Here is a 27,589-nt window from a genome sequence, read left to right on the forward strand (position 1 = left end):
AGGAAAGAAAGAGAAAGAAAGACAGATGGACAGGAAAGAAAGACAAAGAAAGACAGATGGAAGGAAAGAAAGAAAGACAGATGGAAGGAAAGAAAGAAGGAAAGAAAGAAAGAAAGATGGAAAGAAAGAAAGAAAGAAAGAAAGAAAGAAAGAAAGAAAGAAAGAAAGAAAGAAAGAAAGAAAGATGGACAGGAAAGAAAGAGAAAGAAAGACAGATGGAAGGAAAGAGAAAGAAAGACAGATGGAAAGAAAGAAAGAAAGAAAGAAAGAAAGAAAGAAAGAAAGAAAGAAAGAAAGAAAGAAAGAAAGAAAGAAAGAAAGAAAGAAAGAAAGAAAGAAAGAAAGAAAGAGAGGGGGATGGAGGAAGAAGGAAGGAAAGAGAAAAAGAAAGAATGACAAAAAGAATGGAAATAAAGGAAGAAAGAAAGAGAGGGGGATGGAGAAAGAAAGAAAGAAAGAAAGAAAAGAAAGAAAGAAAGAAAGAAAGAAAGAAAGAAAGAAAGAAAGAAAGAAAGAAAGAAAGAAAGAAAGAAAGAAAGAAAGATGGACAGGAAAGAAAGAGAAAGAAAGACAGATGGACAGGAAAGAAAGAGAAAGAAAAAAAAAAAAGATGGACAGGAAAGAGAAAGAAAGACAGATGGAAGGAAAGAAAGAGAAAAAAAGAAAGAAAGAAAGAAAGATGGAAAGAAAGAAAGAAAGAAAGAAAGAAAGAAAGAAAGAAAGAAAGAAAGAAAGAAAGAAAGAGAAAGAAAGAAAAAAAAAGAAAGATGGACAGGAAAGAAAGAGAAAGAAAGACAGATGGACAGGAAAGAAAGAGAAAGAAAGACAGATGGAAGTAAAGAAAGAAGGAAAGAAAGAAAGAAAGACAGACGAAAGGAAAGAAAGAAAAGAAAGAAGGAAAGAAAGAAAAGAAAGAAAGAAAGAAAGAAAGAAAGAAAGAAAGAAAGAAAGAAAGAAAGAAAGATGGACATGAAAGAAAGACAAAGAAAGACAGATGGAAGGAAAGAAAGAAAGAAAGAAAGAAAGAAAGAAAGAAAGAAAGAAAGAAAGAAAGAAAGAAAGAGAAAAAAAGAAAGAAAGAAAGAGAAAGAAAGAAAGAAAGAAAGAAAGAGAAAGAAAGACAGATGGAAGGAAAGAGAAAGAAAGACAGATGAAAGAAAGAAAGAAAGAAAGAAAGAAAGAAAAGAAAGAAAGAAAGAAAGAAAGAAAGAAAAGAAGAAAGAAAGAAAGAAAGAAAGAAAGAAAGAAAGAAAGAAAGAGAGAGGGGGATGGAGGAAGAAGGAAGGAAAGAGAAAAAGAAAGAATGACAAAAAGAATGGAAATAAAGGAAGAAAGAAAGAGAGGGGGATGGAGAAAGAAAGAAAGAAAGAAAGAAAGATGGAAGGAAAGAAAGAGAAAAAAAGAAAGAAAGAAAGAAAGATGGAAAGAAAGAAAGAAAGAAAGAAAGAAAGAAAGAAAGAAAGAAAGAAGAAAGAAAGAAAGAAAGAAAGAAAGAAAAAAAAGAAAGATGGACAGGAAAGAAAGAGAAAGAAAGACAGATGGACAGGAAAGAAAGAGAAAGAAAGACAGATGGAAAGACAGACGAAAGGAAAGAAAGAAAAGAAAGAAGGAAAGAAAGAAAAGAAAGAAAGAAAGAAAGAAAGAAAGAAAGAAAGAAAGAAAGATGGACATGAAAGAAAGACAAAGAAAGACAGATGGAAGGAAAGAAAGAAAGAAAGAAAGAAAGAAAGAAAGAAAGAAAGAAAGAAAGAAAGAAAGAAAGAAAGAAAGAGAAAAAAAGAAAGAAAGAAAGAGAAAGAAAGAAAGAAAGAAAGAAAGAAAGAAGAAAGAAAGAAAGAAAGAAAGAAAGAAAGAAAGAAAGAAAGAAAGAAAGAGAAAGAAAGAAAGAAAGAAAGAGAAAAAAAGAAAGAAAGAGAAAGAAAGAAAGAAAGAGAAGAAAGAAAGAGAAAGAAAGAAAGAGAAAGAAAGAGAGGGGGATGGAGGAAGAAGGAAGGAAAGAGAAAAAGAAAGAATGACAAAAAGAATGGAAATAAAGGAAGAAAGAAAGAAAGAGAGGGGGATGGAGAAAGAAAGAAAGAAAGAAAGAAAGAAAGAAAGAAAGAAAGAAAGAAAGAAAGAAAGAAAGAGAGGGGGATGGGGAAAGAATGAAGGAAAGAGAAAGAAAGAGACAAAAAGAATGGAAAGAAAGAGAGGGGAATGGAGGAAGAAGGGAAGGAAGAGCATCCCCTACATCAGTGTACTCACTGGGAGGCAGGAGGGACTGGATGGATGGATGGATGGATCAGACTCCCCTTGTCCTTTTCTCTTTGCTGGGCTTCAGTTTGAATCTTCCCGCCCACACATCCCCTTCTCTGAGGCAGAACAGAGAACACTGCCGAGGAGAGTGGGCGGGGCAGACACAGGAGGAGAGGGCGGGAGGAGGAGGAGCAGAATCTCTCTCTCCTCTTCTGTCTGGCTGTGCGGGCAGCAGGGGGAGGGGGGAGATCTGTCAGAGCAGGCTGTACACTGAGCTCTCCCTCCCTGCCTGTGATCCGGAGATGTCTGTGAGCTCCGATCACACGTCTCACTCGCAGCCTGTTATCTCTCCTTGTAGCAGGGCGAGGGGACTCGGGACGGAGATCTCTACTGCTGAATGAGGCGGCTCTCTAATTAGGTAAACTAGCCAGCTGTGCGAGGCCCCTATGACTGCGAGGCCTGAGGCCACCGCCTATTTCGCCTAATTAGAGAGCCGCCTCTGCTAAGATCATACCAACCCATTTTGGAAGCGCTCTTCGTAAAGAAAAAGGAGTAAGCAAAGAAGCTGCCACTCCAACAAATGCTTCTAACATTTGGAAACAACTAGTCACTATAATGGGTAATATGAAAATCTAGACCAGGGACAAGCAATTAGCAGACCTACAGCTGTTGCAAAACTACAAGTCCCATCATTTCTCTGCCTCTGGGTGTCATGCTTGTGGCTGAGTGTTGCTATTCCCCATGGGACTTGTAGTTCTGCAACAGCTGGCCCGCTAATTGTATATCCCTGATCTAGACCCTAATTGAGTTTTAGGAAAGAGAAAAGTGGAGGTGTAACATTTAACTACCATTAAGTACTTTCCAATATTACTCTGATGTACAACACAAGTACTTTTATCAGCTTATGTACATTATATTGTCAAAAGTATTGGGATGATTGCCTTCATCCCAAAGGTGTTCTATCGGGTAGAGGTCAGGACTCTGTGCAGGCCAGTTTCTCCACCCCAAACTTGCTCGCTCACTGTCTTTATGGACTTTGCTTTGTGCACTGGTCCAAATCATTTGGTGGAGGGGGGATTATGGTGTGGGGTTGTTTTTCAGGGGTTGGACTTGGCCCCTTAGCTCCAGTGAAAGGAAATTTTAATGTGTCAGCATACCAAGACATTTTGGAAAATTTCATGCCTTTCAACTTTGTGGGAACAGTTTGGGGATGGCCCCTTCCTGTTCCAACATGACTGCACACCAGTGCACAAAGGAAGGTCCATAAAGACATGGATGAGCTTTGGTTGAAGCAACTTGACTAGCCTGCACAGAGTCCTGACTTCCACCTGACAGAACACCTTTGAGATGAATTAGAGCAGAGATTGCGAGCTAGGCCTTCTCGTCCAACATCAGTGCCTGACCTCACAAATTTGCTTCTGGAAGAATGATCAAACATTTCCAATGACACACTCCTAAACCTTGTGGACGGCTTTCGCAGAAGAGTTGAAGCTGTTATAGCTGCAAAGGGTGGGCCAACTCAATATTGAACCCTACGGACTAAGACTGGGAAACCATTAAAGTTCATGTGCATATAAAGGCAGGCGTCACAATATTTTTGGCAATATAGTATAGGTTCTTTTTACATTGCTCAGATTCAGAACCCAGACAGCTCATTGCTGAAGCTACAGATGCATTCTACCTAAAGCTGACCTTCACTCTCCTTTTCTGTTTTATATAGTATTGCTCCCTCTTCTCTCCTCTCCCATAATTGAAAATACTTCTTTTATTTAATGAAAAAGCCGGCGCTTCTGTCTTTTTCGCATAGGCAAGAATAGCATAGCCCAGCTGCCTGCAGCCTCCCGGTATAGCCATGTCATGCATCCCTGCAGACTTTGGGGCAATCTAGAATAGATTTGAAAGCACAGGGCATATCATCAGGGGTTTGGCTGCATGAATCCGGAAGAGACAGCTTGCCCCCTGATGACGTACAAGATGAAGATAGCAACGCAGGACCTGACCTGTAGGAGAAGAGAGGTGCAGGAGAAAAGGACAACATTGGATACGCTGGGCTTGTAACTATGTTTATGCAGCATGCAAAGTAGAAAAGAGGTAAAGGGAACATTATCTTTATTTCTTGGTGGGAGAGTGCAGTTCTGTAAGGAAGCCAGTTCTAAATGAAATTTAATTTGCTGACTTCTGCTTCTAAAAATGTAACTTGAAAGTCATTTTGAGGTTCATTTACTAAAACTGGAGAGTACGAAATCTGGTGCAGCTCTACATAGAAACCAATCAGCTTCCAGGTTTTTTGTCAAAGCTTAATTGTAATGCAGCGTACACACGGTCGGACTTTTCGACCGGACTGGTCTGACGGACGCCGACGGACCAAATCCGGCGGACAATCCGATCGTGTGTGGGCTTCACCGGACCTTCAGCGGACTTTTCCAGTCGCAAATCTGACGGACTTTAGATTTGGAACATGCTTCAAATCTTTACGTCGTAACTCCGCCGGACCCAAAAATCCGCTCGTCTGTATGCTAGTCCGACGGACAAAAACCAACGCTAGGGCAGCTATTGGCTACTGGCTATCAACTTCCTTGTTTTAGTCCGGTGTACGTCATCACGTACGAATCCGTTGGACTTTGGTGTGATCGTGTGTAGGCAAGTCCGGTCATTAGAAAGTGTCACGTACCTGGTAGGAGTCTGAAATGACGAGGTCAGCCTCTCTTGTATCTCCAATCCAAGCCCCACTGGAGATGGAACAGATGGTGGCAAGGATCAGGAGGAACATGAGTGCCTGCGAATGCTGTGTGCAGAACTTGCCGGAAGTGTTGCAGACTGGGAAGTGCAGGCAGGGTTTCTGGTGAAGAGCTGGAACCAGCACAGCTGAGAGGATGGACAGCCAGCACAGGTACTCGGAAACAGCGTGGAGCCAAACAGGAGACAGGAGCGAGGTCATCAGGTAAGCCGGGTTCAGTAACGGGCGGGCAGCGAGGTACCAAGGTATAAACAGGAGCAAGGTCAAACAGAAAGCCAGGATCATGAACCAGTAATCAGAGTAATCAGAGTCCAGAAACAGGGTCAGGAAGGCCAGGGTTTCAGCAACAGGAAGTCAAGTCAAACAAACAGGGTTTCAGAATCTCAGGACACAGCTGAAGATCAAGCAGCACCTGTCAGAAATCAGAGCAACACTTAAATAGGCTGTCAGGTGCCAATTGTGGTCAGATGTGTGTTCCTGCGCAAGGAAATCTGCCGATGCCCGTGAATGCGTGCATGCGCACATGTGCGTGCAGGGCGCATCCTGACAGTTCTCTTACAGAAAGTCTGTTGAAAGTCCGCCAAAAGTCCGTCGAAAGTCTGTCGAAAGTCTGTCGGACGGGCTGTCGGACTTTTGTGGCTGAAAAGTCCGACTGTGTGTACGCGGCATTAGAAGCTGATTGGTTTCTCAATGTCTCAATGACAACCAGTGGGGGATTAGATTCACATACCAATACAGTATATCATCTGTTCACTTGCTAGATTTGGTTATCTTTAAAGAGCAAGGTCAATTATTAACTAACACATTTTTCAAATCAACAGACAGAAATGGATACATCTCAATAGATAGCTGCCATCACCCATATTGGCTGAGGGCCATACCCAAAGGGAAAGTTCAACGAATTAGGAGAAATTGTTCCCATATAAACGACTTTTAATTTCAAGCTAATATTTTTAAAAATTGGTTTATGGAGAAGGGATATGACCCCAAAAGTTTGGATAAAGATCTACAAGCTGTGTCACTCACAAACTGAGATAGTCTCCTGGTTCCTAAAAGTAAAAACAAGGACAAGGTGTATAACAATACATTTGAATGGTCATTCCTCACCACCTTTTCGTCCCAATATTGGTGGGTGAATAAGAAAATGAAGAAACATTGGAACATACTAAAGAATGACAGAATACTGGGGTCTAAACTTCCAGATAAACTTAATGTTATATAAAGGACAAATCAAACTCTAAAAGATGTGTTAGCAGTGCACCTAGTGCAATAGAAGGTTTTTTCCCTTGTAAGATATACTGTATACTATCTGTAAAACATCTAAAACTATTAAGACTTCTACTTTTTCTTCACATGTTACTTCAAAAGTATGTAAGATCTCAGATTTTATGACATGTGGGACTGTAGGTGTTATATACCTCCTCGGGTGTCCATGTGGGCTTCAATATATTGGGAGGACCACACAGGCTCTTAATATACGAATAGGAGAACATCTTTCTGATATTCGTAGGGGATTCATAGGCCATAGTGTCTCCCAGCATTTTCGTCATTACCATAATAGGAATCCACTACTTCAGGCCATTGCTATTTTGAGGTATACACCCCACTAGCCAAGGGAACATCCTCAAAAGACATATTCACTCAGAGAAACCATATGGATATTTGATATCCAATCTTATAGTCCTCTGAGGCTCAACATAGACTGGGATATTAATTGCTATATCGATAACAGTTAGATCCTCTCCCTTCTTCTTAGAATAATAATAGTCCTCTTGCTCTGCCCCTTTTTTCTGCCGTATCAACTGTTTTTTTCTATACTGTTGGTTTAATAACTAATTTATTCCCTTCTTTTTCTGACAATTTTTGTTATCCGTGTGTTTCATCAGGTATAGCTAATAGCAGGGCTCTTGGCATATGCCTTTTTGTTTTTAAGATGGTTGTTTTGTAGTTATCTGTGAGTGAAAGCTTGTCCCCCCCCCACAGATTTACCACAAAAGGTTCTGTGCTAACACTTGATATTTTTCTGTAAGGATGGTAATATGTCCTTTTTAATGTATTTTTAATGTATTTTCCACTTTTTTTATAAAAAAGGTTTTTTATTAATTCTTTATTAATTTTTCATTATTTTTATTATTTTGTATTATTAACGGCTGTTACGTATTTTTGATTAAGTGCATTCAATATATGAATCCTGCTTTAAGAACAGTTAATATGAATACATATGCATGCAGTCATTGGATTCAGTATTTATAATATTAAAGTGTTAGCGTGCACTTTAATATTATTTCCTATCTGTATATATTTTTTAGTACACAATCCTGTATTATGGATAACACTGAACAGGAAGAGCCTCTTTCTGGTGTCTCTCCTGCTTTGCTTGTATATAGAGCGTGGTGAGTGACATCCGAACATAGCCTCCGTTCCCAGTCGATGCCTTGTATGGGGAAACGCGTCGGATGGATCACTTGTTCTTGCCGTCACCACGTGTCAGCTGGCTGGCTTGAGCCGCGGCTGTTTTAATGTACCGTTCACCGTCTTTTTTTTTGGATGTCAGTGCCTAAGAAAACTTTTCAATCCATTTTTAAACTGGATTACGGCACCATCTGCACCAGTCTCCGATCGAATTCATCCCAAAGGTGTTCTATCGGGTTGAGGTCAGGACTCTGTGCAGGCCAGTCAAGTTTCTCCATGAAGCCTCTCTTTTCTATCATATGATTTATCCCACTGCTGGGGATTTCCTGGATAAGGATATCGTTGCAACTGCAGGATAACTATACCGCTGGAGAGTTCGCTGTATCACAAGGATCCCTGTATCAGATGAACCAATAGAGGAATATCCCTGATCTGAATGATCCCTTGATGAGCGCGTTTAATCTCTATAATTTGAGATTCAGCGAATCTGAATCTCAGGGCCCTTGACATCATCGGTCTTCAACATATAATGCCTTTTAACAACTCTACTCCTGGAATTTAACAACATTCAACACATTTAGCTATGTTAATTGGAGAATAAGACCTATGCAGACTTCTTTACACCAAGAGTTCCATTATTTAACCAGAACAGGGTGGCACAACAAAGTTCACAGCTCCCATCCTATTCTTGAAAAACCAACATCTTCACATTCCATTGTAATTGAATTAAGGTGTCTTTGCTACCTATGTGGCCATAAGGACTGAGTTATCTTCCTGGCACTCATTGGAACTGAAGACATGCCTTGGAAAAGCTCTGAAATTTTCTTTAACATTACTGAGTAAGTCCAGAATATGAATAACTACTACTAGATATACAGTAATACAGTGTGCAATAATGCATACATATCTTGTGTGAGCCGAACATAATAAAATAGCACCTTTTGACTCTTAAAATTAAAACAAATGAGAAACTACCAAGAAAATTACACATATAAAAAAAGACTCATTTTGGTGTGTCCAACAAAGACAGCATATACACTATTATTTCTGAGAACCATTTTGTTATAACAAATTTTTAATTTGAAAAACCAATTAGATTATTCCTGTTGTTTGTGCCATTCTGGAGCACCATGTAAAAACTCTTTGGTGTAATAATATCTTCTGTAAATGAGACAAAGCTGCTGGAAAGATCTATTTCTACAGGTTGGACATGAAAGCAAATACTGTGCCTGCCTTCTCCAGCACAGTAGTAACCATTGCTAATTTGACAGGTTAATGAGATCCATCTCTGCATGGCTCCTTACATTCACCTCCACTGTTAGATTCTTGGGGTTGTCTTTCTGACTTACACCCACTGGCTCATCTGCAGGAAGTCTTATTTCTTTAATTGCTATTTTCTGTATAGCACACAGTGAAATAATAGTAAAATACACAAATGGAGATGTTAGAGGAACTACAAGTCCTAGAAGATCATACGAGCCATTTTAAGATGATAAGGTCCTAAAATTCCTTTCATTTTTACTTTGTAATTACTGGTATTTTTAGTATTCATAAGTATTGCTGGTTGCTATGGAAGAGGTATTAATGGTATTAAAAACAATTCTTAAAGTTGATTTTCTGCCCCGTATCTTTAAGAAAACCAAACTTTAACTTTCAAGTTTAGGTTTCAACTAGTTTTAGAATTCTAAAAACGTTAATTACATTGTTATATTTTTATGAATACACTGACTTACATAGGTGGCCAGAAAAAGGCCCGAAAAGCATTTACATGGATGGCTACCTCCCCAGGAACAAACTTTGAGAACCAGCTGGGAAGCTGCAAGTGCCTTCCCAGAAAGACAGACAAGAGCTGGGCTAATGGGGAAAGGGTGAGCATGGCTGTTGGAAATTGAAGACGAGGCAAACCACTTAACTCTGGCAGGGGTGCATAACATGATCAGCTTTCATTTATTCATTCAACGCTTTATCCCAAAAGGAAAAGAAACAGTTTGCTGTAACTCATTAGCGTGAGCTGGACTTTGGCTTCAATTTATTTAGTTTTTGTATTGATAGTAGTAGTTGGATTGCAGTGATTCTAATTCTGCTAGTACATTTAACACTCCCCCAGACTGACAATGCTGCTGACTGCTGTGCCTCCTGTGCTCTGTCATCCAGAGTTGTGTCTCACTAATGGGAGAGTGTATACTGGCCGGATCACCAGACGAAAACAGAGAGAAAAAATCCAAAGAAAAGAAAACTGATGCAGCCACCACATCTATTATTGCTGTTTGACAGTATATGACCTGACATTTTGTGACATGTTTTTGAAGTAATGCTTTCAGGGTAATGCGGCGTCATGCATGATGTGATGTTTCGGGGGTACTATTACTCTGCGCAACACATCAGGCATCATACCGCAGGAGGAATGTAATTTATTTGTATGCTTGGAACTGTATTTATTTATTTATGCGCTGTGTCGCAGTACAGAGTGGAATGTACCCTGTTGAAGTATTTGTTTTTTGTATATTTTCTTGCAAAATAAAGTATACATTTTCAACCAAAAATTTTTTTAGTTTCAGGTTTAATACCGCTTTAAAGAACTGTGTTAAAGAATTTGTAAAAGCACATTTTTTTTTACAATAAAATAACATATTATACTTACCTGCTCTGTGCAATGGACCTCCCCTTCTAAGGCCCCGGGCTGGCGATCTTGACCCCTCCTCTTCTGTGTTTGCTCCCATAGCAAGTGCTTGCTATGGGAGCAGATGTGTGGGCTTGATCCTGAGCTGAGCTGTGTGCATTTGGTGACCCAGCCCCCTTCTCTCTGTTCATAGGATTTGACTGAGAGCAACTGTGAGTGTGGGAAGAGAGGAGAGAAGACTGGCAGTTGGGCACAGCACTGGATGATTATCAATACAGGTCTTGGGGGGGGCACAGCAGATGGCAAAACAATTTTTACCTTAATGCAGGGGATGCATAAAGGTAAAAAAAAACATTTTACCGCTAGAACCACTTTAAGTTTGCAGGGAATTGATCAAGAATTATAGCAGGGAGATCTGTGTGGACTGTTTGTGTGGACTGATCCTTCTAAGTGACACCTTATACAACCAAAAACAACCAAAAAAAACAAAAGACTACATCCTTCAAAAGAATACTGTGCTAAACAAATATCAATATTAGTACTTCAATAAATATACAGTATACTGTATAAGCATAAAAAGGTGATACAAAATAATATATACATTTAAAATTCATATAATACAAATCACAAAATGATTGAAAGTACATCCACCCTAATAAAATAATCCACAGGTGCTGCAGGTAAACAAAATTCCACTTTCATTGTGAAATTTTATTACAACACATCATCGAAGATGCACCCCCAGCAGCAAACTCACTCACCAAACGTTGTGACCTTGGACAATGTCAAACACCACCAAATTGGAATGCCCAGAAATATGGTTTCATAATTTCTCCAAAAAAAAAAAAAACCTTTATGGAAAGCACAGAGAAGAAAGACTCATAGCAAAAAATGTATCTTTTTTTTTTTTAATTATAGAACCAGCTCAGATTTACTTACAAGAAAAGAGAGGCCGGAAGTAAAAACAGAAAGCCATAGAGGAAGGGCCAGCATGACAAGGGTTAAAGGGGCTTGTGTGAAGAGGGATAATAAAGTTTGGGCTAAGTTGAAGGGGCAAGAATGTTTATCTTGATTGGGGCAAGGGAAAGGAAAGGGGGGAGCCTCGAGGGAAGGTGGGGCTGTACTGAGGTGTTGGTATTCAGTAGGAGGTCAGCAAGCTAGGAACAACTTCCCACCCTCCCGTCCTGCATTTAGTAGGATTTTGTGCAGGTTATTGGCGACTGTGGGGAGCCTGATTTGGTGAATGGCGAGGTGCAAGGTCCTTTTAGGTTCATATGGGCAAAAAAGGTATGGTGTAAGGACCCGTCTGAGGTATGGCTCCCAGTTGGTGTATGGGTTCCTGCCAGTTGTCTCCGAGTCGGTAGTTTGCGGCTGGAGCCCTGCGAAGTGACTCGCACGTACGGTATTGGTTTTGATGCTTATTAGGACCTTGTGGCTCCAATTTTCTTTGATGCACTATGTGCTCAGGTTATTAAGTAATTTAAAAGTGATTTATTTGTTATTATATTTTGGTTAATAAAAAGGCTGCTATAGCCATTTAACCCCAATCCTGGTGTTGTGTGATTATTATTAAGGAGGGGTGTTTTTTCTTTTGGTATAGCAGTGCAGAACATGCCATATGTAATGCCTTAGTCATGTATTTGCTCCAGCTCTAGGAACAATGTATTGGGTGCTGCATCACCAGCACTCTCTGCTTTTTGAGTGGTGATGTCACAATGTTTTGCCCTTCCCAGAGCCTTTGGTCCTCAGGAGCAGTCCATACTTCAGTCATTGTGTGTTATTATTACCAGAGGCGTATCTAGTGAAAATGGCGCCTATGGCAAGCACTGAAACTGCGCCCCTGTCAAAAAAAAAAAACAACAAAACAAAAAAAAACAGCTAACAAAACTACAAGTCAAGCTCTTTAATCCTTCTATTAACAAATTAGTACTACATAAACTGCCCAATGGATCAGTTCGCCCCTGGTCATTAAACATTCTACATTCAGTGAAAGTTAGTGTACTGCAAAGTTTGCTCTGCATGAACTTTCACTGAATGTAGAATGTTTAAGGAGCTTGTTGCACAAATCACTTTATTAAACTTTATGATATCTATTTATTTAATCCATATTGAGCACTATTTGATTGTGTGTATATGCCAAGCACAAGCAGCCAATCAAATATGGTGCTCAATATGGATTACATTAATATGCATAGCCATAAATATCAGAAATAAAAGTGTAATAAAGTGATTTGTGCAACAGCAGGTACTACTTTTAAATAGACTGCGAATGTGACTACAGCAGATGACCAGACTGCGAATGTGACTACAGCAGATGACCAGACTGCGAATGTGACTACAGCTGATGACCAGACTGCGAATACAGGAGATGACCAGACTGTGAATGCGACATACTACAGGAGATGACCAGAATGCAAATGCGACATACTACAGGAAATGACCAGACTGCAAATTCGACATACTACAGGAGATGACCAGTCTGCGAATGCGACATACTACAGGAGATGACCAGAATGCGAATGCGACATACTACAGGAGATGACCAGAATGCGAATGCGACATACTACAGGAGATGACCAGAATGCGAATGCGACATACTACAGGAGATGACCAGAATGCGAATGCGACTACAGCAGATGACCAGACTGCGAATGCGACTACAGCAGATGACCAGAATGCGAATGCGACCACAGCAGATGACCAGACTGCGAATGCGACTACAGAAGATGACCAGACTGCGAATGCGACTACAGCAGATGACCAGACTGCGAATGCAACGTACTACAGGAGATGACCAGACTGCGAATGCGACATACTACAGGAGATGAACAGAGACTGCGAATGCGACTACAGCAGATGACCAGACTGCGAATGCGATATACTACAGGAGATGACCAGACTGCGAATGCGACTACAAGAGATGACCAGACTGCGAATGTGACTACAGGAGATGACCAGAATGCGACTACAGCAGATGACCAGACTGCGAATGCGACTACAGAAGATGACCAGACTGCAAATGCGACTACAGCAGATGACCAGATTGCGAATGTGACATACTACAGCAGATGACCAGACTGCGAATGCGACATACTACAGGAGATGACCAGAAGGCGAATGCGACTACAAGAGATGACCAGACTGCAAATGCGACATACTACAGCAGATGACCAGACGGCGAATGTGACTACAGCAGATGACCAGACTGCGAATGCGACATACTACAAGAGATGACCAGACTGCGAATGTGACTACAGCAGATGACCAGATTGCGAATGTGACATACTACAGCAGATGACCAGACTGCGAATGCGACATACTACAGCAGATGACCAGACTGCGAATGCGACATACTACAGCAGATGACCAGACTGCGAATGCGACATACTACAGGAGATGACCAGACTGCGAATGTGACTACAGCAGATGACCAGATTGCGAATGTGACATACTACAGCAGATGACCAGACTGCGAATGCGACTACAGAAGATGACCAGACTGCGAATGCGACTACAGCAGATGACCAGACTGCGAATGCGAAGTACTACAGGAGATGACCAGACTGCGAATACGACATACTACAGGAGATGACCAGAGACTGTGAATGCGACTACAGCAGATGACCAGACTGCGAATGCGACATACTACAGGAGATGACCAGACTGCGAATGTGACTACAGGAGATGACCAGAATGTGACTACAGCAGATGACCAGACTGCGAATGCGACTACAGCAGATGACCAGATTGCGAATGTGACATACTACAGCAGATGACCAGACTGCGAATGCGACATACTACAGGAGATGACCAGACTGCGAATGCGACTACAAGAGATGACCAGACTGCGAATGCGACATACTACAGCAGATGACCAGACTGTGAATGTGACTACAGCAGATGACCAGACTGCGAATGCGACATACTACAAGAGATGACCATACTGCGAATGTGACTACAGAAGATGACCAGACTGCGAATGCGACTACAGCAGATGACCAGACTGCGAATGCGACTACAGCAGATGACCAGACTGCGAATGCGACTACAGCAGATGACCAGACTGCGAATGCGACTACAGCAGATGACCAGATTGCGAATGTGACTTACTACAGCAAATGACCAGACTGCGAATGTGACTACAGGAGATGACCAGAATGTGACTACAGAAGATGACCAGACTGCGAATGCGACTACAGCAGATGACCAGACTGCGAATGTGACTACAGCAGATGACCAGACTGCGAATGTGACTACAGCAGATGACCAGACTGCGAATGCGACATACTACAAGAGATGACCAAGTAGCCAGTTTAAAAATCTAAGCTTTCAGCAATGCACAGCTATACGGGGGATAAAGAACATTGTCAGGGAGGGTTTAGTAACACTGAGTCTATAAGTAGAAAGACCTACCTGACCAGCCGGGCTCACCTCTCAGAGGTCCGGAGGCGGAGCTTTCCACAGTAGGGGCGGGGCTTGCGGCGGTAGGGGCGGGGCTGGCAGCGGTAGGGGGCGGGAATATTCGTGGTCCAGGAGAGGCAATGCCAGTGCTCTGAGCACATACAGAGTACATGGGGCGGGGCAGGGCAGGGCAGGGTCAGAGCGTCAGTGGAGCTCCCTGCCCCACCCCTCCCTGCTGACAGAGCCTCCCTCAGCCTAAACCGAGCCCGACAGCCATCTGATAAAACACCAGCGCCGCAATCCTGCAGGCTGACCACGGCGCCGGTGGCTATATTAGTCTGGGAGGACAGGTGGGTTTTTTTTTCATGCAGATGGCGGCTTTTTGCCGCCCCTTCCCCCCATGGCGCCCATGGCACTTGCCATGGCTGCCATACCTTAGATACGCCACTGATTATTACTCATTATCTACCATCAGAAACAATAAAAGAGACAGTTTGCCCACTCTGTACTATTCTGTTTCAGTACATCTAGAATCGATGGCTAGAGGAGCAGGCAAACTTTCTCTTTATGCTTTCACTGATTCAGTTGTAGGTGTGCAGATCCAGAGTGGTCAGACTGTAAGTACACAGTATAAAATGCACAGCCTGTGCAGGGGCAATGACAATGAGGATCTAGCTAGACTATTATTATTATTATTATACGCGATTTATATAGCGCCAACAGTTTACGCAGTGCTTTACAATGTAGAGGGGGGACAGCACAATTACAGTACATTTCAATACAAAAGGTACAGGAGGGCCCTGCTCGTAGAGCTTACATTCTAAAGGGAGGAGGTGGTGGTACAAAAGGTAATAGCTGCAGAGAATGATTTGATGGGGGTTGCTCAGGGACAGTTGTTAGGTGGGTGTGGGATAGGCTTCACTTAATAAATGAGTTTTCAGGGATCTCCTAAAGGTGGACAGGGTAGGGGCTGATCGGACATACTGGGGCAGGGAGTTCCAGAGGATGGGAGAGGCTCTGGAGAAGTCCTGAAGGCGAGTATGGGAGGAGGTAACAAGGGAGCTAGAGAGCAGGAGGTCCAGGTAGGAGCGGAGGGCACGATTTGGGCGATATCTGCAGATGAGGTCGGTGATGTAGTTGGGGGCAATGTTGTGAATGGCCTTGTATGTTATGGTTAGCATTTTGAATTTTACACGGTGTGGTAGGGGAAGCCAGTGAAGAGATTGGCAGAGAGGGGCGGCAGTCATGGATCGATTAGTGAGGTGTATTAGTCTAGCAGCAGCATTCATAATAGATTGAAGGGGGGGATAGCCTGCTTAAGGGTAGGCCATTAAGGAGAGAGTTGCAGTAGTCAAGGCGGAGTAAGAGTGGGAATAAGTCAAGAACCTTTCAAGAGTATCTAAGCAAAACAAAAAAGTAATATATTGCAAGTTACCAGTCCTCAAATGAAGTAGCTGCATTATTTTTTCAGGTTTTTAATTTTATTTCCATAATTTTCACCTAGTAAAAAAAAAAACACTTCTTGTTCTAATGTGGCTATGCTCACTCACTCCACCGTATCTGTGGGGGCAGCCGTGGTTTGTCACCCTAGACTGGATTTTCAAACATGTCTTCCACTTTTCATCTCCATTATAAGGTTCTTGGGGGGGGGTGCAATTTACAGAAGAAAGATAACATTTTTTTCTGCTTTCAGTTCAGTACACAGGAAGTAACAAGGACATTCCATCTCTGGCAAAATCAACAGATGTTTTTTAATGTGGCCATCACATCTCGGGACTAATAAGCTGCTATATATTACATTTTGTTCTTGGATTTAGATATCATTTCATTATACATGGAGATACGTAATTGAAGATCAGCAATAAGATTTATGGAAGTTTTTGTTCTACTGCCCTAGGCCAGGCCATGTTGGCAATGCAGATACCTGACCCTGTTCTCAAGGTTCTATGTTATATTTTGATTGCCACTATCTTTTCTCAAGTAAATCAGCCCTGTATACCTCAGTATATATGAAAAAAACATTCCCAATGCACCTAGCACCGAATGGATGAGTCACTCTGACATATAAATCTCATTGCAGTTCTATGATTTTCTTAGAAAACCAGGCACAAATGGACAATTATCCTCATTTTCAAACTTTTATCAAAGAGCAGAATGGCAAATGCAAACCACAACAAAAAGCATTTATCATTTGCTAAGACTGTTGTTTTCTGTTTGCATAACTAACTGGAAATGAAGGACGGGCTCATACTGTCTTAATCTTTAAATGCCTATCGACCTTGTATACAATCCTGTCTGTTTATGCAGCAAAATGCTAAGGAGACAATCAGCCTTGAAGCAGACATTTTCATCACTATGCAAAGTTGTTACATGCAGCCTCCCACAAGTACTCACTCCACACTGTGCTCTACAACATAGAAATATTTCCCTTTTTTTTGTCCTTTCCTATTACCCCAGTTGCTTTTAAGATGATGATGAGGTTACATCAAGCTATGCTGGATTTCATTTGAGAAACTGTTGTAATTTCAGATGAGAATAAGGTTAAAGGACTGCTAACCATCTATGAAGGAAGCAGCTGTTTAAAGCCAAATTATAGTACGTCTTTTTATAAGCTTAAAACTGAACTCCAGGAAGACACAAATAAACTTGCTGCTAAGCGTATGGACCCAGAGAAGTTGAACTGTAAGGATCTTTCACATGAAGGGTCCGATCAGGTGCGCCTGTCAGTTTTTTAGGTGGACCTGATCGGACCCTCCACTTACCCCTATCGACCGGCGGGTGTAAATGTTCATTTACACCCACCTACCTCCAATCAGAACCATTTCAGAAAAAAAAAAACGGAAGCGGATTCATCCCCCTCCATCTAGGTAGATCGGAGGGCAGTGAAGAGTAAATGGACAGTGGAGTCCATTTACACCCGTAGGTCCATAGAGCAGAGTGGGCTCGGTCCTTATTTGCTCTTTCATAAACTGAGCGGACATGGACCTATCATCAGCCTTCTCTGCTCCGATCAGTAGGGGATAAGCGGACAGATCCCCTGCTGATCTAATCGCAGCCTGCCCATTTTAAAGGGGCTTAAGAATCCAGCATGCAATTCCACCAACTAAAATGCACAAAATGTAAACACAATGCAGGGTGTGTGATATAATGTCTTAGAGTAGTACACATTGTACTGTGAGTCGGGGTTGCCACACCGAAAAGAGGAGGAAGGGTCCACCATTATGTGCAGGCAACGTACTTGCAATGTTTGCAACCATACAGGCAGTGTACTTGACGTCATCCTTGTGAGTCCTGCAAGCTGTGCTCTGCAATGGAGGGGGGGAGAGCAGCCAGAGATCTGGCAATTGATGGGAGCAGATAGAGGTCTCTGGGAGAACGTTCACCAGCAGCCCTTCATAATCAGGGTGAGTGGGAGCACTGCTAGCTACTAGTAAAAGCTCAACAGGTAAAGGGTCTGGGCTGATTAACAAGGGACCTAGGGAAATAGGTCACTTACCTGGTGACAGCAAGATACACTAAATGTTTTAGCAAAATGGCAAAATGGAGTTGGGTAGGTAGGTTGCAACCAAGATGCACTGTCAGTGTCACTGGAATGGCTCCAACCATTCCAATAACACTAACATTACATCGGACTGCCACTCAGAGATAATAATTAGCATCACTGGAATAATGGGTAGGTGGGAGTCAGATGCACTGTCAGATTTACTGGAATGGTCTGTGGATTCGATGTTCTTAGATCTGACTCCTACTCCACTCCCTACTCTGCCCCTAATTTCAGGAATTTGCATATTGAAAAGTTCACAGGTATGATGATAACCCAACCAGTGTGTGTGTGCTGTCCCTGGCAGCCTTGCTGCTCTAAGCTCCATCTTTTGTTTTCAAAAATGAAATCCAGCATAACATTTTTAGAAATGTAGAATGCATTTACTGTTTTTTTAGTACATTTCAAACTCGATGCAATGATTCAAATGATTAAATCGTGTGTTTTAGTGCTCATTTACTGACATGGAATATGATGCCAGGACAACAGATCAGAGAGATGAGCTCCTCAGTCTCTTGCTCAGTCTCTTCACTGTCCAATCACAGGCTGTGGGAAAGAGGTGACCTTATTGTGTTGGTTAACCCCTTTCTGCTGCCTCCCAGTGGTTCTTTAGGGGTTCATAATGCTGGAGGTCTGGTAGGCAGGCTCCTGATCATGTGATTACTGTGATTGGCTGTAAACGTGACCACATGACTGAGAGCCTGTCCCACTAGCTCCTGAATGTAAACAGTGACCAGGAGCTGTTGGTGACAGCGGTCAAGATGCCAGGGGTGCTGAGTGTGCTCTTAACACAAAACAGCAGGCTGGCTGTTTGCATAAATTAAAAATTGATTCACCATAAACTCGCCCCAAGTGAACTCAAAATAGCAGCGCTAAAACAATCCCTAATCATAAAGTGAAGAGTGATAAAACATTCAATCAACCAAATGATATAATTATAACATCACTCCTCCCCATTAATGTGCATAAAGTGATATGATCAAAAATTCACAAAAAATGGTGCGCAAACCAATAAAGTGAATAACATAACTGTGCACACAAAATATGATGTATAAATAATATACTGTGTGAATCAATGTGAATCAATCCACAAAAATATAAAAAATATATATGAAAAATAAATATGTGTCCACAAACAATCCAAAAATGAATAATCCAAAAAGTTCCGTGACGTGATACAGTGCCTCTCTCTTCTCTGACGCGTTGCGTGACTGTCACGTCACTTTCTCAAAAGGGTATCTTTATATGTGGCAGCACAACATGAAAGAACACCATCACGTTGGCACAATTATGCATACCACTTGTCGCAACAGGTAAATTTCATTAGAGAAATGTCAGGTTACCAGCCTGCAGAGATGGCAGGTAAAACAGCTGCCATGCATATATTTGTTCATTTAGAAAATACACAAATGAATAAAAATAAAATGTTAAAATGGAAAACAGAAAACTTCACCTCCAGTGCCTTTTTTTGCCCTTAAACAGCCTTTGTATACACTGTGTGCTCAAATATAATCTGGGCCAATTTTGCTTTCTGTATTTTCTAAAAAGAGCAACGTTAATGTATTTATTGTGCCTAACAGTTTTCCTCTCACCCAAGAGCGAAAATTATTCCTTTTGATTTCTTAATGGTTTCTAAATAATGAAAGTGTTATGTTAAGAAACAAGCAAACACTTTTATTGGTATGGACGCAGCAGCCCATGGGAACACTAATGCCGCGTACACACGAGCGGACTTTACGGCGGACTTTGCCCGGCGGACTGGATTTCGTGGGACAATTCGATGTGTGTGGGCTCCAGCGGACTTTGTTTTCTCAAAAGTTGGACGGACTTAGATTTTAAACTTGTTTAAAATTTATCCGTTGAAATCGAGTCCGGTCGAAAAGTCCGCTCGTCTGTATGCTAGTTCGACGGACAAAAAGGCACGCTAGGGCAGCTATTGGCTACTGGCTATGAACTTCCTTGTTTTAGTCCGGTCGTACGTCATCATGTACGAATTCGACGGACTTTGGTGGATTGTGTGTAGGCAAGTCCGTTCATTCACAAAGTCCGTCGGAAAGTACGTCGAAAAATCCGCCGGGCAAAGTCCGCCGTAAAGTCCGACCGTGTGTACGCGGCATTATAATGTCCTTTCAATCATGCTACTATCAAATGCATGAACGTTTAAAGCTCAACTCCAGTCAAACGTTTTTAAAATTGTAAAAAGATCCTGTTGCCGGACCATACATTTCAACAACAAACTTGTCATGAGGTCATATATGCATTTAACATACAGGTATTTTATGTTATTTCTTTGTAAAAGCTTTTGTTGAAATTCAAATGTCCTGAGATTGATCTTGGGCACCGCCATCTTGGATGTGATGTCATCCCTGGAAGCTGCTCCCCAAAAAACAATTAACCTATCACTGTGCCAGGAAAACAAAATTGAGTGATAGGGGGCGCTAAGTGATTGTATTATATTCCATATATGTCATATACCATAAAATAAAGTGAACATGTGCATAAAGTGCAGTATTTCCTTTTATGCGCTTCCCGTCACATCACTTCCATCAGCTTCCTTTTATGCGCTTCCGTCAGCTTCCAGTTTTCTCCCATGCACGAGTGGAACGCACTCCGGCTCTGGACGTGAGCCCAGTGGCTTTATAATACAATCTCTGCAGGCTATCCTCAGTGACAGGCTAAGGCACGCATAAATGTAAGCAGACAACCTTCATGTTTTATGTATGATTTTAACCGGTTCCCGACCGGCGCACGCCGATGTACGTTGGCATAATGGCATAGGTGTGCGCAGCCTATTGGATTAGGATGTGCACCCCAAAGCTCAAACACACGCTACCGATCACTCACTGTGTTCACTCAGAAAGGGAAGGGGCCAGTAAATCATATATTTACCCTTCCCCACTCATCCTAAAACATCCCCCTGTGTGTGCCTTTAGCAGCAGCCAGTGGGAGAGGAGAGGAGGGAAGCTGGCAGCACTGTGGGTGGAGGGGGGCCCATGGCAGTAGAGAGAATCTGTGCTTTACATGGTGATTAGGATGTGCCTGGGCACACCTGGCACATCCTGTGCACACGCCTATGCATAATGGCACGGCTGGGCAAATGGGCGTACCTGTACGTCCCTTTAAATTTGCCACCGTGCCATCGCCGGCACCTCCGTGTGTCGGGTCGCGTGTCCCGTGGACTTGATCGCCTCACGGAGAGGAAGAACGGGGAGATGCATCTCCCCATTCTGCCTGTGATAGGGAGCAGAGATCAGTGATGTGTCACACGTAGCCATGCCCCCCACAGTTAGAATCACTCCCCAGGACATACTTAACCCTTACAGTGCCCCCTAGTGGGTAACCCCTTCACTGTCAGTGTCATTTACACAGGAATCAGTGCATTTGTATAGCACTAATTGCTGTATAAATGACAATGGTCCCAAAAATGTGTCAAAATTGACTGATATGTCCGCCATAATGTTGCAGTCACGATAAAAATTGCTGATCGCCGCCATTACTAGTAAAAAAAAAAATTATTAATAAAAATGCCATAAAACTATCCCCTATTTTGTAAACACAATTACTTTTGCGCAAACCAATCAATAAACGCTTATTACGATTTTTTTTACCAAAAATATGTAGAAGAATACGTATCGGCCTAAACTCAGGAAAAAAAATGTTTTTTTTATATATTTTTGGGGGGTATTTATTATAGCAAAATGTAAAAAATAATGCATATTTTTCAAAATTGTCGCTCTTTTTTTGTTTATAGCACAAAAAATAAAAACCGCAGGGGTGATCAAATACCACCAAAAGAAAGCTCTATTTGTGGGAAAAAAAGCATGTCAATTTTGTTTGGGAGCCACGTCGCACGACCGCGCAATTGTCAGTTAAAGCGAAGCAGTGCCAGCAAAATGGTCCGGGGGTTAAAGTGGTTAAATAAAACAACAGTATTGCGCTATGTAGTGTCCCCTTGTTTCTTCCATATGGGATATTGTGGTGGAGAGGAAGTCACATTATAGAGGATTCATCTGGGTATCTAGGGTATCCAATCTAGGATTTCCCAAAATTAGACCTTCTTTTTAAATAAAGAAGTTACATCCATCTGGTGAGCAGCTTTCAATTTAGAGCACATTGGGTGGATTTCAATATATATGGTGAAGGAATTCCCTCTTGCTTTCGGTGTGGGTCTACTAATCAATCATTGGAAATTTGGACATATAAAATATAATTTGATTAATTATTTTTGAATCACCCTCATATTAGATATGTTTTTTTTCTCATTGCACTTTATGTATATCTTTACTTTGTGTATGATATTTGTTTGATATAAGGAAATACTGTACTTTATGCACACGTTCACTTTATTTTATGGTATATGACATAAAGGCAATATAAATCAATAAATATAAATCAATCACTTAGCGCCCCCTATCACTCAATTTTGTTTTACTGGCACGGTGATAGGTTCATTGTTTTTTAGGGAGCAGCTTTGTACACAAGGGGGTTGCACTACAAGTTCTAACTTGAATTCTATCATGTTATGGAGCGTACACACGAGCGGACTTTTCGACCGGACTGGTCCGACAGACCGAGTCCGGCGGAAAATCCGATCATGTGTGGGCTTCATCGGACCTTCAGCGGACTTTTCCAGGACGAAAATCTGACGGACATTAGATTTGGAACATGCTTCAAATCTTTACGTCGTAACTCCGCCGGACCCAGAAATCCGCTCGTCTGTATGCTAGTCCGACGGACAAAAACCGACGCTAGGGCAGCTATTGGCTACTGGCTATCAACTTCCTTATTTTAGTCCGGTGTATGTCATCACGTACGAATCTGTCGGACTTTGGTGTGATCGTGCGTAAGCAAGTCCGTTCGTTAAAAAGTTAGTCGGAAGTACGTCAAAATTCCGTCGAAAGTCCACTGGAAAGTCCGTCGGACCAGTCCGATCGAAAAGTCCGCTCGTGTGTACACGGCCTTAGAAGCAAGGAAGGACACCGTTATTGTTCACTGCAACAGATGACATTTTATATATCTTGTTTTATACCCTGTTCTAGAAAACTGATGGTTTGTATGGTAATTTTTAATGGCAATGTGTGCTTTCTTACCTCAATTTTTAATGCGTGCTTTCTTACCTCAATTAAAAATAAAAAAAAAAATAAAAAAGCAAAATATGCAGATTTTCTATGTCCTACTATATTACTAAGACGTGACTTTCAGTCAGTCCGAGAAAGAATCCTATACTTTTTCTGTATGGGCTGTTGTGTTCTCTAAACAGATGGCATGTACATGGTATCCCCTGGGAAATCTCAGAATAAACTGATGCCTTGGAAATAACAATTAAATTAGCTTAATTACTTCATGTCGACTTGATAAGTCACTGTTTCCAATGCAAAATCTGCCAGTTGCAATTAATGGCTAGTCGTACTAATTCAATTGATGAAGTGTCTCCTTTGTGGGAAGAATGAAGTTATTTCAGTGACTTACAGTAGTTCGGCAGAAAAGTCTTGTCCTAGCGGGATGTACAGCTGCAGGATCAGAAACCTCTGGATCAGTCCAACTAAAGATGATAAACAACAGATAAAAAACAAGCATTTGGTGTCAACGTGATCAAGCAAGAATATGCAATGATGTACTGTATGTTCAGAAGCACTTTTATAAGCAACAGATGTTTATGCAAATCCACAGGAATGTTATAAAGTGAAGCTACGTTCGCTGCAAATATCCAGTCTTATTAAAGAAAAAACTGTATTCAAGATGTATAGGCTTACCTCCATACACCTACTTCAGTATAGCAGGAGACACCAGAGTTTGACCTACTGCACTTGGTAACCTAATGCCCCATACACACGATCGGACATTGATCGGACAGTCCGACAACAAAATCCATGGATTTTTTCCGACGAATGTTGGCTCAAACTTGACTTACATACACACGGTCACACAAATCTTGTCGGAAATTCCGAACGTCAAGAACGCGGTGACGTACAACACGTGCGACAAGCTGAGAAAAATGAAGTTCAATAGCCAGTGCGGCTCTTCTGCTTGATTCCGAGCATGCGTGGAACTTTGTGCGTCGGAATTGAGTACACACGATCGGAATTTACGACAACGGATTTTGTTGTTGGAAAATTTGAGATCCAGATCTCAAATTTTGTGTGACAGAAATTCCAATGGAAAATGTCCAATGGAGCCTACACACGGTCGGAATTTTCGACAACAAGCTCCCATCGAACATTTTCCATCGGAAAATCCGTGTGTACGGGGCATAAGGCTTCATGTACACTGCTGCTGGTAAACGGATGTTTAGGGTTTAGGAGCAGTTGGGTGTTTTTTTTAGCTGCCCCTGAATTCTCCTCTATGTTATCTTATCAGTACTTATACACATAGTCATTTCCAGGCAGTTGAGTTTAGAAGCATTTTTTGGAAATCAAAAAAATGCAGACATCCCAAGTCTCCCGCGAGGTGCAGGAGCCTCCCGCATTTCGGCAGCGGCTCCCAGACACCCGCAAGTGCTGCCCGATATCCCAGCTGTGGGGCTGATCCTGGATGGTCCCCTGGTTCGCAGTCGGGGATGATCGGTGCAGCAGGAGGGACAGCTGTGAACACCGATCTTCCTGCATAGCTGACATCCGCTTCTCCTTCTCTCCTTCCCGCGGCTGACGGCTAAAAAGCTATAAATGGAGATCAGTGATCACAGCTGTCCCTCCTGCTGCACCGATCACCCCCGACTGCTCCCTGTATCCTCCTCCTCCAGCCCCCTCCTTGTCCTTCTACCCCCTCCTGTTCTTCACCCCCCATTCTTCTACTGCTCCCCTCCATGTCTTTCACCCCCCCTCCCCATTCCTCTCCAGCTCCCTGTCCTCCTCCTCCGCCCTCCCTCGTCCTCCACAGTCGGCTTCCCTCCTCTCCTCTCCCGCCGGCTGTGGGGATCTGTCAGGATGGAGAGCGGAGGAAGGGACGGGTCATTTACCGACCCTTCCTTTTCTGAATTGGACACAGTGAGCGAGATCGCTCCTGTGTCCTGTGAAAACTGAGCAGAGTAACCTGTGTGTTACTGTGCTCAGTTTATGAATAGACAGGAGCCGCTGTCTTCTGTGTCAGAAACCATGAAATCAGGCCAAGAAAGAAGTACAGTTAAATCACACCTGTTTAATAGTAAAAGTAAAAAGAACAAACGTAGTAAACGTAGCCAACGTTCAGTAACCAGAACGGATAGTCAGCCAAGCCAGAAGTCAGGGATCAATGTAGTGGAACAGCAAGCAGGATCTGGAGCCAGAAGACATGTCAGCAAAGCAAGTCTTGAACAGGATCGCAGGAGATAGTTTCTGTGATGTTGACCAAGGCGAAGGCAGAGATCCACTGGGCTGAACGGCTTAAGGCCCCTTTTACATGAACGGACCATTCAGGTCCGCCTGTCAGTTTTTTAGGCGGACCTGAACGGACGCTCCATGCAGGTCTATGGAGCGAGGGATGTCAGCGGTTACAATGTCCGCTGACATCCGATCCGCTAAAATCAGACGTATGACCCTACGTTCGCATCCGTCCAGGCGGATCGGATCAAATGAGATCTGATGAAAACGGACATGCTGTCCATTTCCGTCCGGTCCCTCCATAGGAATTGGCGGCGCTCTGACAGGCCCCTCCCCGCTCAGTGAGCAGAGACAGACCTGTCATCCGCTGGCTCAGCGGAGATGATCGGAGATATCTCCTGCTGAGCTGACGGACAGAGCTGAGTGGATCCGCCTTGTGGGAATGAGGCCTAAGTAGGCAGGACTGACGAGCAGGATATCATCAACAGGTGAGTAACTGTGGAGAGATAGGAGCTGGCAATTAGCCGACAGCTGAGCGGCCAGCTCTGAGAAGGAAGGGCTGAGCCCATCCCTGACACTCCTGTCTATTCATCTTTAATGCTGAGAAAGGGACTGGGGAATCTGTGTCTGTGAAATCAGCCTCTTTCTCTGTTTCAAAGGGGAGATGTCAGGATTCTGTTTAGACCCCTGATATCTCACCAAAGCCCCCCCCCCCCCCAACAGGGTTGAAAAAAAATGCAAAAGATATTAAAAAATTAAATTGTAAACAAAAATTATAAAAAATTTAATTACAAAAAAAAAAAAAATATAAAATAAAAAACTACTGACACCACCCCCCTGCCTTACCAACACTGTCCACTGCCCCAACCCCCTCCCCCCAAAAAGCATTAAAAAAAGTTAAATTGTAAAAAAAAACAATAAGTATAAATAATAACTACTGACACCATCCACTGCCCTACTGACACCATCACCGCCATACTCCCCACCCCTTCCCCAGAAGCACTGTGAAAAAAAAAAAAAAAAAAAAAATATATATATATATATATATATATATATATATATATATATATATATATATATATATATATATATATATATATATATATATATATATATAAAGAAAATAATAAACAACAAAATTGTAAAAGATAATAGACAAAATAATAAAAACAAAAAAACTACTGACACACTGCTTTACTGACACTGTCCACTACCCCCACCCCCAATTGTAAAAAAAAAAAAATTGTAAAAAATAATTTAAAAAAATAAAATTGAAAAAAATAAATTAAAAAAAATAAAGAACTACTGACACCATCCACTGACCTACTGACACCCTCCTGCACATACTACTCACCGCTGTACACTCCACACTCCTCACATGCACATTATACCCACCTACATACACTCTGCACTCCTCTCCTGCAAATACTACCCACCGACATACACTCTGCACTGTACATTCCCTATTTAACACTACTGCATGTAAGTCACCTCAGACTATAAAACCACATCCCATTTAAGCTACGCGCAATATGTAGCACAGTTTAAGCCACACCCACCTCCCTGAAATTAGTTTTTGCAGGTTGGGATGTCTGAAAATGCATTCAGGATGGATGTTCAGAGGCATTTTGAAACGCCAAAGCCTGTAACATCCTGTAAACGCGTGTAAACGGGGTAAGGCTTCATGTACACGGGACGTTGTTTAACCTCTCCTGAACGATCTAACTTGACAGCTAGAAACCGATGTCTAAAAACATATTAGCCGCGTTTACATGCTGTGATTTTTTTCCGTTAAATGAAAAACGCCTCTAAACGAAATGCTACTAAACGCGAGTTACCGCGTTTAGCAGTGTTTACAGGCTGTTACAGGCATTTGGCGTTTCAAATGCCTCTGAACATTCGTCCTGAATGCATTTTTTTGCATGTCAAAACTGCCTAGAAATTACTATAAACCACCCTGTGTACATGTACTGATAAGATAACATAGAGGAGAGTTCAGGGGCAGCTGAAAAAAATGCCCAACTGCTCCTAAACGTCCAGAAAGAACAGTGTAGTGTTGGACCAGTGAAGAAGAACACATATGTTGATATATGTAAATATACCAGAACCCACAAAATTATCAAGAGTCAATAAGTAATACTAAACTATAATCAGTGTAACGCTGGTTTAAAGTGATACAATGCACATAAATAATAAGGACACATGTGAATTATTCACCCAAAACTTGTATCGTCATAAATAATAAAATTCATATGAGTGATAATCCTTATAAACGTGAGTCCATACCCTAAATGGTGTATACAAAGAAAAAAGTGCAAAATAGAAAATAAAGTTTCTCAAACGAGAGG

The 27,589-nt window shown here is 42.0% G+C and overlaps 1 protein-coding gene across 1 annotated transcript in view; it reads right to left on the reverse strand.

Annotated features, from left to right (window-relative positions):
* CFAP20DC (CFAP20 domain containing) overlaps window positions 1-27,589 on the reverse strand; it is a 556,698-nt gene that overhangs the window by 467,553 nt on the left and 61,556 nt on the right. Inside the window, exon 5 of the mRNA XM_073592150.1 lies at window positions 23,416-23,488. Within this exon, the coding sequence (XP_073448251.1) occupies window positions 23,416-23,488 (73 nt within the window). The remainder of the gene's footprint in view (window positions 1-23,415; window positions 23,489-27,589) is intronic.

This window comes from Aquarana catesbeiana, linkage group LG07, assembly GCF_042186555.1.
Source record: "Aquarana catesbeiana isolate 2022-GZ linkage group LG07, ASM4218655v1, whole genome shotgun sequence".
NCBI lineage: Eukaryota > Metazoa > Chordata > Amphibia > Anura > Ranidae > Aquarana > Aquarana catesbeiana.